Source organism: Protopterus annectens, chromosome 7.part0, assembly GCF_019279795.1.
Source record: "Protopterus annectens isolate FY-2018-M chromosome 7.part0, PAN1.0, whole genome shotgun sequence".
Taxonomy (NCBI): Eukaryota; Metazoa; Chordata; order Ceratodontiformes; family Protopteridae; genus Protopterus; species Protopterus annectens.
Window position 1 is genome coordinate 1,346,438,635 of NC_056739.1, and position 12,472 is coordinate 1,346,451,106.

At 42.1% G+C, this 12,472-nt stretch overlaps 1 protein-coding gene across 1 annotated transcript in view; it reads left to right on the plus strand.

Moving 5' to 3' along the window:
• Positions 1-5,761, plus strand: part of KBTBD8 (kelch repeat and BTB domain containing 8) — a 326,712-nt gene extending 320,951 nt beyond the window's left edge. Inside the window, exon 5 of the mRNA XM_044077962.1 lies at positions 2,994-5,761. Coding sequence (XP_043933897.1) covers positions 2,994-3,457 — 464 coding nt within the window. The 3' untranslated portion in view covers positions 3,458-5,761. The remainder of the gene's footprint in view (positions 1-2,993) is intronic.
• Positions 5,762-12,472: the final 6,711 nt, after the last annotated feature.

The window sequence follows — 12,472 nt, forward strand, 5'->3', positions numbered from 1 at the left end:
GCCATGAGAATCTGGCAGTTGGGGATAGTTTCCAACCGTTTCCTGATTACAGCGCATATCCCAGGAGCTCCAACATAATTGCGGACAGACTCAGCAGATGCATCCTTCATCCTCACGAGTGGTGTCTCAACCCTAGTGTGGCGACAAAAATTTTCAGCCGCTGGGGCCAGCCATTCTGCGACCTTTTTGCCTCCCCTTCAAATACAAAATGCAGCGGCTACTTTTCCCTCTTTCCCCCTCTCAGGGAGTCACCGAGAGATGCTGTAGTCCACGATTGTCCCACGGGTCTTCTTTATGCTTACCCTCAGATTTCTCTGATTCCTTTTGTTCTACGGAAGGCGATTCGGTTGAGAAGCAAAGTGATCCTAATCGCTCCATTCTGGCCTCGCCGTGTGGTTTCCCTTCTTTCAACCTCATCTGTTACAACCTCCTTGGATCCTAGATACTTGTCAGGGCCTAATTTCTCACCCACAAGGGCTGACTCCCCCGAATATGTCTACCCTCAAGCTGACAGCTTGGTTTCTCCACTTCCATTAGTTGCCAGGCAAGAAACCCTTTCTTCACCTGTCTGGGATATTATTTTGGCTTCTCATAAACCATCCACCTGAAAACTTTACAGGGATAAATGGAAAAGATTCTCTATTTGGTCACATAATCAGGAACTAGACCCATTCTCAGCCCCCGTAGCCACTATTCTTCATTATTTGGCTGAGCTGTTTGACAAAGGGGCCCCGGCCTCTACCATTCGAGTCCATCTAGCAGGTATTTCCAACTTCCATAAAGGGTCTGAAGGAGTACCACTTATCTCTTCTTGTCTTTGCAAGACCTTCCTCTAGGGTATTTTTCACAGCAGACCTCCCATCAGACAGCCGGTGGAGGCATGGAATTTGTCCTGGGTTCTGCAGGCTCTCTCCCTGCCACCTTTTGAGCCAGCTGCCACCTGTGATCTAAAATTCGTATCATGGAAATCCTTATTCCTGGTGGCTATAACTTCAGCAAGAAGAATTTTCTGAATTACAAGCATTATTATGTATCAAGAGCCCTTATCTGATCATAAGGACAGAGTATCACTTCGAACTAACCCATCATTTCTCCCTAAAGTGGTTTCTGACTTTTTGATTAACCAGTCCATCGAACTCCCTGTGTTTTTCCCAAATTACTCTAACAAGGGAGAATACTGCATTCATTCCCTGGATGTTCATAGACCATTGTGCTTTTATCTGGACAGAACTAAATGATTTTGCAAGTCAGACCAGCTTTTCATTTCCTTTGCCGGCCCTAGAATGGGAGGTGCATTATCAAAGGTTACTTTGTCTAAATGGCTCAGGGATTGCATTGCCTTCACATGTTTTCTTAGAGGGATCTAAGCCTGGCCAAATCAAAGCTCACTCAACTAGGGCTATTGCAGCATCTGTTGCCTTCCACTCTAGGGCCTCCATAGATGACATTTGTGCAGCTGCCATTTGGGCTAAGCCCCACACTTTTATCAAGCATTACAAATTGGATCTTATCTCCAGGGGAAGAGCGGCCTTTGGTTCAATGGTTCTCAGGAATGTTCTTCCATAAGGGCCACCCAGGTTCTCCAAGTAGCTGGCAACTCGGTCCCATCACTGATGAATAGGAAGAAGATTAACAACTTCAGATAAAGAAGTTATGTCTTACCATAACATTCTATCTGAGTTGTTGATCTTCTTTCAGTCATCAAACCCTCCCACCGACCCCCAACTAAGGTTCCTGGCGGATCTTCTGGGTATTTGTGGTGTATTAGGGTTTCTGTGCAGAGATGGCCTCTGACTTATTCGTTCTCTATATATTGTATGCAAACTTGATCTGAGGTAATTGAGCAAAGGGTATTGTGGGTAGCAGCTTAGCTGGAGAGTTTTTGGTGCACGTAAGCTTGATATAAGGCAGACTCTATTCGGAGGGCTCTGAACCGAACCCATCATTGATGACTGGAAGAAGATCAACTCAGGTGGAACATTATGGTAAGACATAACTTCTTTTTTTCTATAAAAAGAATAAAGTTATGCTGTAAAGGCTAGAATATAATGATGTAGTCAAAGACAAATGAGGGTTTATTTGGGAAAAGAAAAGGGTACAATGTGAAATAGATAATTACTACTAGGGAGGGTGTGATTATAAATGGATATAGTGCAAAGCAGTATGGGAGGGAGGACAATAGTTGGGAATTGGAGTACAAATTAGAGAGAAGGAAGTAAAAGCAAGAAACAGAAGTGTATGTATAGACACATAGTAGGGTCTCAGTAAACTTGTAGGTGTTGGGCTTTGTAGGTGAAATTTGCATGGAAAAGGAATTTTACTACAGCACTGTGGTGAATAAACTAAAAGCCGCTGTACTTTGTCCAGGTACAGTGCAGTACAGTACAGGTTGGATGTTAGTTTGTTTCTTTGATCTGTGTTCCTCCAGCACAGATCCTGACCTTTCCTGCTTTACATCTTGGAGCACAAAGGGCTGAAAAAATTATAAAGGTAGAGCACCTTCTGCAGTCTGGATTGCAGTGTTCCTTTGCCCACAACTTAATTTAATGCAGTATATGTAGCATCACATGCACAAATCAACCATGTTGCAGTATTGTATAACAAGGAAGAAGTCTGTAATATATATTTTTTTAACTTTTGACTGAAGACCAGCAGTAGCCTGGTAAAATGTTGTTGTTTTGATAGCTGTAATTCACATATCTGATCTCTTAAACGAAGTATTTTATGATCAATAAGTAACCTTTGTAGAACAGCTGCATTTGTTATATTAGTTCTCAGTGTCCCAAACATAGCCCTTCCAATAGTCTTGTATGTATTCTTGTGTATTGCATTTTTGTCAGTCTTGGTTGCAGATCAGAAGTTTCTGTAGATTGCCTAGATGAGTGCAAATCTAGTTTTCACCCAATTTGGGGAAAGACCTGTAGAATGTTTTTATTGCTTTACTCTTTTTGTTCACATGTTTGTCGTCTTCTTCCCCTTCACCTCATTTTTAGGAGAATTCTTCCTTTGCTATGATCCACATAAGGACTACTGGGGACATTTAACTCCCATGACTACACCTAGAACCCAAGGACTAGCAGCTGTATACAATAACGCCATTTACTACATAGGAGGGACCTGTGGAAAGAGTTATCGTACTTTCATTGTAGAAGTCTATGATATTGAGAAGAACACTTGGACTCAGAAAAAAGATCTTCCATGTGACTCATCCACCAATCCATATATTAAACTTGTTCTTCTCCATAGCAAACTGCATTTGTTTGTTAGAGCTACACAAGTCACTGTAGAAGAACACGTATTTCGTACCAGTCGTAAAAATTCTCTGTATGTTTATGAAGAGGACACTGATGATTGGAGAAAAGTTTATGAGACCCCAGATAGACTCTGGGACCTTGGTCGCCATTTTGAGTGTGTTGTTGCTAAGCTATATCCACAGTGTCTTCAAAAGGCTCTTTAATGTGACTTTCATGAAGTTCATAGTTCGTTGGAAAGCCGCCAATTTAGTAATATCTCCATTATAATTTGGAAAGGTGCTGGCAGTTTATTTGCTGAATAGACTGTTTTAAAATACTTAAAATAATGGATGGGTGCTTTTAAAGATTGCAGTATTTGAACTCATTCAGATTTCATTTTTCAGCTACTGAAGTTTTCAGTGGTTTCAGAAAACTCGAAGTGCAATTATGAATAGTTTTTCCATAATTCATATTAAACTCTTGCATCAGGGAGGAGTTGTAGTATGCTGGTGAATTCTTAAGTATTGCAGTCTTTAGCACAATTCTTGGAACTGTTTTGAAAGAACTGAAGAACTGATGGCATACTCTGGTGAAACAGCAAAGCCTCTGGTAGTACTTGCTTAGTTCACTTTGTTTTGCATTATCTTATTGTTAGTTTTGCAAGTTATCATTGTTAAATTGACATACTAAAAAAGTGCAAAACATCCCTGTTGGCATGATGGTTCTGATATGAATTAAATTTAATAACATTATAGTTTTATTTTGCATTTTAGGAGAGAGTGAGTGAAGCAAGAAAGTAAATTATTAAAATATAATTGAACTATGCATTATTAGAAAAAAATAATATAGCATTATTAGTTAATTATAGTCTTTATCAAATGTTTGCAGTGTGTACTTGATACTATTGTGTACTATTGATACGGGTAAAAAATTTATAAGATGCAATATCACCATGGCCTCTGTTTAGTTTAGTGTAGGTACAGTTTGTATAACATAAGCAACACTATAGATATTTGTGCAGTTTTGAAAAAGAATATGTTCTGTACATAACTGAGTGTTTAGTATTTGTTTAAGATTGGTAAGGAAAGATGAGATACGTTTTCTGATTCCATTATAGGTCTGCATTATAAAAATGGTATCTTAGTGTTCAGAAAATTTGTCAGGTAGTGTAGTTTCAGGATCCTTTTCAGGAAATATAACTATTAAGTCAGTTGGCCTCCAACAGAATCCAGACATTTATGTTTGCATTGTCAAACAAAAATATATAAGTACAGTGAATGTACTTGGGAATGAATTTCAAGTTACTGTATACAGCAAGAGTATTCCAAATGTGATTTTTTTTTATCCTCCCATGCTGCATCACTCTCCCAGTCTTTAGTTGTAGACTGGGAGTTCTGTAAATACTGTACATATTTGTTTTCATAATGGTGTGACTGTAACTTGTGCTCATCCTTAGCCATAGCTATACTTGTATGATCTTAAATTCACTTAGTTGCTGCTGCTTTTGGAATTTAAAATTTCACCTTAGGGTGCTCTGGAAATCTAGGTGATGAAACTAATTGTTTATTGAGGGTATCCTGGTGCTGACACTTTCAAATAAAGTTATGTAGAACAATGTTAATGATTTTTTTTTTTGGTAAAGGGAATGTAGCTGTAGATCTCTGTTTAAACTCTCTGCTTATTTGAGATTAATCTGAGAAAGTGCAGTACATTATTTTTTAGCCATTTTTTTTTTCATGTTGGCTTGATTTGGTCATATCTTTAAGGAGCAGCACAGTAAAGAAAATGCAACCATTCCTTTTTTTTTTTTTTGCTTTTAATTGTGTATTAGGAACTTGTGTCATATTTGTTAACACTGAGATTAAAAGAAGACTCCTATTGTACAGCTAGGGAGCTGCATCTGCAAATGCACTTTCCAGAAGTACTTGTCTTTATGACTGTGATTGAAATTTCCTAGATGAAACAAAGTTATATTGCAAAGTTGAAAGTTGGTGTTCTTAATTGGAATGTGTACATTTTACCATTGTCAGTAATTTAACTCCTTGTTGTAGGCACACATGTGGAGATCCCCGTTTGGAATTGAGAAGTCACTGCTCAGTCCTTGTGATGTCTTGACCAAATCTTTCCATCTTCTAAGTACTGACATGTTTCTTTGACACATTGCTTTTAGCTTTCCCCATAGCATCCTGGATTCTGTAAGTTACTTGAAACCCAACAGTGAGTATGGCCAGCATTCATGCCTGCATAGACGTATTTCAGTATGTGGCAAGTGGAAATGCATTTTTTTCATAAAGTGGCTTTCTTCGGGTTTTTGATCATACTTTAAACAGGATACTGATGCATCCCTTTTCTGCTGCACTTGGGGACTGTTTGGACACATTGGCAAGGATAAAGGGGGGGTGATATCCTCCCTATTACAAAAACTGTGTATAAAATGGGAACTGTGGGAGTAGTTTAGAAGTACTGTGCCTTTCTGCTTACTAAATACTAAAATGGTATCTATTAAAGGCTGCACATTATTTTCAGCATCATGCGTGTTTTCTTCTGTAAGTTTTGTATAGAGCTTATTCATGAACTAAGATGAGTGGACATGGGTTGTGAAACGCAGTATCCAACTTGCAGCAAATGCTTTAGAGAAATCACCTAAAAGTGCTAAAAGCAACATCTGTCCCATTTTTTGCCAAAATAGAGATGATGCCGTCACACACTCCTTGGTATTATCCTTTGAGACAATGCCAGTGTATGATATTCATTTGTTTGTCTTCTAAAGCTGATAGGCAGTCTACTTAAATTGTTCTAGAGATTGTATTTTGTGGGCTTTTAAGTTTTTGTTAGAAGTAAACTGTGTCCCAGGCATGTTAGTGAATTGCATCGCATTAGCTATTAACTGCTTGGTTATTTAGTGTTTCTTGTAAAGTACATCATATCCAATGTTTCAATGATATGCCTGTTTGGTGGATAGATGCTAGATTGGCAACCTTCTTGTCTTAATGATCATGCATGTATATGTACATATGTATGTGTATGTATATTTACACACCCAGACACACGAGCACTCATGAAGACACAGTTACACATATTGTATGTTCTTTTCCCTCCCGTCTATTATCTGGAGGAGTTAGGCAAAATGTGTCTAGAATCATACCAGTCTTGCATGTAATCCATTTTGTTTGCTTTTTATTTATCAGCTTTGCTTCATGTAATAGCTACTGTAGGTATACTGAAATTGTTACCTTTATCTCTGGACCTTCCAGCCCTCTCCTGGGTGCCTAGATGATTTTTGAGGTTTTTCTTTTCTAAAAGTTTCAAGTTCAGACATGTGTTAAGCATTATTTTGGTTTAGTGCAACTAACCAGCTGAATTGGGTGGAAAATGGATACTGCTAGTTTCTATTTTTTTTCCTGGTTATCAGCTTCTGATGTCATTTCTTTCATTCTCTGTCCTTCTAAAACTGGTATAGGTAACTCAGAAATGCTGTCGGACTACTCAAAGCAGGCAGTCACAGCTAGCATAAGTTATTCATCTTCTGTACCAGCTTTGCCCAGTTCAAGGTGGCAGGACTGGAAAACATCCTGGCAAATAGAGCAGAAAAGAGAGCCCGATTCTGATTAAGAACCCTGTCCGGTAGAAGTGCAGTTGCTCTCTTGCTCTCTCGTGCATATTTACTCTATCAGGTGCATGCTCACATTAAGAGAAACACCTTCCATCCCCACCCCCTGGGTCAGTTTAGGAGTGACATTTCACAAGACACTGTGTCTTTGAAATGTGAGAGGAAACTGGAGAGCAAGGGGGGAAACAGCATCCCAACATCAGGAGAATGTGCGAATTTTCTACAGCTATAAACAGTGAGTCAATAATACTGACTCATTGCATTAGCATACCATCTAGTCATAGCCACTGTTTTTACTGTAGTCTTGAACTGGTGTCTGATGTCACTGTACCCATAAGTACATGTATGTAACCTTTAGAGCCATTCAGCTCATGTGACCTGTGCATTTTAACTTTTAGCTTGCAAGAACTGAAGATATTTAAGAAGCATTTGTGTAGCGTGATGCAACCTTGAAACGGCCATAATTTTAGGCATGTTTTGTAGTAATTCACTCTTGGTGTTTTAGGTAAGTGATCAGTGATATGCATATTATGCAGGGGTTTCTGGTTGTATGATTTTTGCACTTCATTCATTTTGCTTTGTAATAGACCCACTCCTTTGTAAAGCTGTTACACTTTGGTTAGAGCACTGATGGGAGAGGAAGTATTAATGTAGAGATATCAGCAGATTTCGTAGAAAATGAAAAATACCTCGTATATGTGCATGCATGGGGTGCTGTGTTTCACCCCAGCTCTCACTATTGAAATGACTGACTCGATGGAAAGGTTGTGCATTATACTGTGGCAAAGTTGGAAAGAAAGCTTGGGAGTGCTGTAAAAGCAGATGTCCTTCTATTCTCATGTTGCAATATTCCAAATCCTTGGGATTATCCTCTCTTGCTACCCGAATGTCTGACCAGTATACAAAAGCATCTAGTCACTGCAAGGTACATGGGACATCTGACGTTGGCCAAGGGAGTGTGGGCCATAAAAGTGACGTCTACACGTACTATACCTCAGGACTTCTCTGCCAACAGTCGAACATCAGCTGTTCCTGCAGAACTGGCTGTCAGATCATTTCAAAGATAAGTACCCCATTGTCTATGTTTTGTTCCTTTGGGTCACTGTATGTCTTTTTAGGTTCATGTCATCCAGGAAGGGAAAGTGCAGATGTGGTCGACAGATCCCCCATAAGGATGCCCACTAGCTTTGTCTTTTCTGTTTAGGATTTACGCAAGACCATAAGACCTGTGCTGTCAGGCCTTTGTTTCTAAGACCTTACACAGCTGTCTGCATGCCCTCAACATTTATTTGGAGAATCAGTGTCTTAAACACTTAGCATTAACTATGGAGGGGGCTGTCCGGTCAGCCTGTCAAACCACCTAAGAAAAAGGCTAAAGTTTCTAAGTCTGAATCCATTACTGCACATACTCTACCCTTGTCCCTCCTGTGGCTGACGTTAACCTGGAGGAACACTCTGAAACCATCGATATAGGTATAGCGGGTACCGTTGGGGAAGCCGCAGAAGGCCTGTCCATGGAGGTAACAAACATCGCTGCTAATGGTGAGGGGGAACCTCAGCTTGTACCGGCCGTCCAGACGGGTCTTTCCACTGCTACAGAACCTAGTGTACCTAGGCTTACCTTGGGCCCTACACCCTCTAGGCCTTCCCTGAAAAGAAAACAACAGAAGACAAAAACATGTTTCTCCTCCTTCAATGCTTTCATGGCTGTTAGGCCTGCTACGCCCTCATCCTCCCCAGTGGATCCCCCCCCTGAATTAGCCCTAGTCCTCAGGCTCAAGATATTCCTCAACCTGAAGCTGAAGATTCCTTTGTCTACTCTTCAGAGGACTCTGTCCTATGTGTCTCAGTTGCCATCTCCCCTTGATTATGCCTCCCCGGAGGAGGAGGATTCTGCTGAGACAGTCTCCAGGTGAGGACCTCAACTTTGGGGAGACCATTTCCAAAATGAGGGCGTTCTTTAAATGAGATTCCACTGAGATGTCAGAGGTATAAAAAGGTATTACGAACTTCTGCAAATGGACACTCCTCCTTCAGCTATCCCACCAGTCTTGCCAGCTTTATTGGATGCGTTAATGCAACCTTTGTGAACCATGGTCCACAGCCCCCTGCCCCTCAAAGACCTAATAGATTCTACAAGGTCCCTGAGGCCAAATTTCTTATTAAATGGCTGGTTGCAGACCCTGGCATTGTATGTTTCAGCTGATAAGCCTTCAAAACTGCTTCCCTCCATCTCAGTTCTCCCTACAGATATGGACAGTAAGGCCATGGAGCTCCTCTGGGGGGGGGGGGGTTATGCCTCAGCTACCCTGGCATTCAGGGCAGTAAATTTACCAAACTCATGTGTGGAAATATGCCCTAGGCCTGTTATGCCAGGCCACTAAGTTTTTGTCTGAGATCCCTGACTCTCAGATATCCAGCCTCCTATCTCTGTCTTCTCAGGTCACAAGGCATTCCATTAGATGCAGCTGTGATGCTGCTGAAGCTTCTGCCAGATCTGCTGCATCTGCCTCTGTACTGAGGGTGTTCCTGGTTAAGGTTACAGCCCTTACCTGATGACATTAGGGCAAAACTATTGGACATGCCTGTGGATAACTTTGCCTTCTTTGGGACAAAGGTGGCGGAATTATTCAAAACTCTACAACAGAAGGGGAAGGAGCTACAGGACCTGAAGCACCTGTTTGTTTCCTCATATCCCCAAATTCTACAAGAATTACCCCTCCAAAACACAATTTATAAGAAAACAATCTGCCCCTCCACCTCTTTCCGGGGCAGAAAGAGCACCAGGAATCAACAAACTCCTTCCAAACCTGCTCAGACCCCGGCTCAGAATCCTCAGTTTCAGGACAGGGCAGGTAGTGTGCGACTACCTGCCATTACTGCTCAAACATCTCAATACCATTCCCGTATCCCCCAAGTCTCTCTCACTGTCTCCCTGTTTGGAAAAACATTACCTCAGACAGGTGGGTCTTCTCCATCATAGAAAATGTTATTTCATGACCTGGATCACACCTTCCTTAAGGGGTATTCCTCAACCACACAAAGCACCGCTCCCAGTCATAGACAGTCTTATTGCCCAAGGAACAGTCCAATCTCTCCCTATGACAGAAAAGGGAAGGGGTTTCTATTCAAGACTCTGCTGTTTCTATTCCAGACTCTTGCTTGTCCCAAGAAAGGATGGTCCCTGGAGAATGATCCGAGATCTCTCCCACCTCAGTCTTTCCTGCAAGTGCCCACCTTTCAAATGCTTACTCTGTAGACCCTTTTCCCCTTGACTTTACCTCAAGGATTCCTAGCCACTTTGGACATCAAGGATGCCTACCTGCACATTCCCATAAGGCCCAACTGTAAGAGAGATTTATGCTTCTCTGTGGACTCCTCACTCTTTCAGTTCTCTGCCTTGCCCTTTGGATTTTCTACAGCACAAGTGCTTGGCGCCAATGATTGCCTACTGCAGGACTCGAGGGATTCAAATATTCCCTTACCTAAACGACCTACTGATCCAGGCAGAATGTTCCAAATCCCTGCAATGTCATTTGCAAACAGTGATGTCAGTCCTGCAAGCACTGAGTTTCAAGATAAACTACCACAAGTCCAACCTGAACCGTCTCAAGACAAAGTATTCCTCGGGTGTAGGATAAGGACGGTATCATGAGGGCCTTTCTGCCACCTCAAAAGGTGGAAAGCTTAAAGCAGTACATGCACACTCTCTCAAGTCAAAGCCTTGACTGCCAGGCAGTACCTCAAACGTCTGAGTCATATGTCATTGACTATTCTTGTGTTGCCATTGGCAAGGCACCACATGAGAAAGTTAGTGGTACCTAAGGTTTATATGAACACAACACTTACACCACCTGGAGAACAAAATCCCTTTTCTTCCTTGTCTTGGGAAAGAGATGATCTGGTTGAATCAAGTGACCTTCAGTCCAGGGCTCCCCTTACAGGCTCCCTTGCCAATTCAGAAGATGTACACAGACACCTCAGATCTGGGATGGGGAGTGGCCATGGGCTCCTTAAGAGTACAGGGTAATTGGTTACAGACTCCTTCAGGCAGGACCATATCAGTATCAGGGAGATGATAGCAATTCTACTGGCCCTGAAAGCTTTCCAACATACGCTGAAGCAGGGCCCCCTAAAATTGTTCATAGACAACACTACAGTTCTGTGGTATGTGAACAAACAGGGGGGAACAAAATCTTACTTGCTATGCAGACCAAGTCTGGGAGCTTGCGACCCAGTAAGGGGTCACTCTGCAGGCAGTATATATCCCTTCAGATCAGAAGACTCGTGCAGACATTTTGAGCAGGTCCATGTCACAGTCCTACAAATGGATGCAGCACAGGGACATAGTCCACAAATTGGGTACACCGCAGATCTGTTTACCTCTCCTTTGAACAGACTACTTCCATTATTTTGCACCAGGCTATCCAGTCCCTTGGCAAGGGCAACTGACACCTTTTAAGTCTCCTGGATGGGGATGTTTCTATATGCATTCCCCCCTCCCACTTCATAAAGTCCTACTGAATGTCCAGCAGGACAAACCAGAAATCTTGTTGGTGACTCCATTTTGACCAAGGCAGCATTGGTTCCCCCCTCCTCCTGCATTTAGCCTGGGCCAATCTCCACAAGTTATCCCACAGAGTGGACCTTCTCACACAGGGCAAGGGATCCCTAATCCATCCTCACTTAGTCTTTGAACCTTACCCTGTGGGTTATAGAATTTTGATCCCTTACAGACTCCTTTACAATGAGGACATGCTCATAGTCCTGCAAGAGACCAGGAAAACTAATACTAGGAGCTCTTATTTGTCTAAGTGGAAAATATTCTCCATGTGGTATCTACAAAGACAGACCCCATTTCACGATGATGTCCTCTTGGTACTGTCATACCTGTGTGAACTATTGCAGACAGGGTTGGCTTACTCCTCCGTTAAGGCCCACCTTGCTGCTATTTCAACTTGTCTGCCTCTGGACCCCCCTTTGGCATCTTGATTGCCTGCAAAGTTATTCCTAAAGGGAGTGCTGCATCTCTGGCCCCCTGGAAACCCATTCCACCACCATGGGACATGAACTATGTTTTAGAGAAGCTCATGGTGGCCCCTTTTGAACCAGCTTCTAAGACCTCTCTGAAACACTGCACTTGGAAAACTGTACTCCTGGTAGCCTTGACATCAGCTAGAAGAGTTTGAGCTACAGGCACTCACAGCTATTTCCTCTTTTCTGACCTTCCACAAGGATATGGTAACCCGTAAGACCAATCCTTCCTTCATGCCTAAAGTGATCAATGAGTTATCCTTAAACCAAAGCTGTTCATCTCCCCACCTCCTTCTCTCATCCACATAATGGCAGTGAGAGTGTCTCACATTCCCTTGATGTTCACAGACAACTTACACTTGGTCTTGTCAAGGTAAAATCTATCATAAGATCAGACCAATTGTTTGTCTCCTTTCATCCCACGGCTTTGAGGAAAGCAGGACAAAGCAGACCATTTCTGCCTGGATTTCAAGGGCAGTCTCCTTCTGCTACTCATACCATGGGAAATCCTTAGGATCCAAGATTATGGCTCATTCCACTAAAGCTATGGCTCCATCTGGAGCCTTCTTTAAGGGGCTGGACACTGCCTCCATTT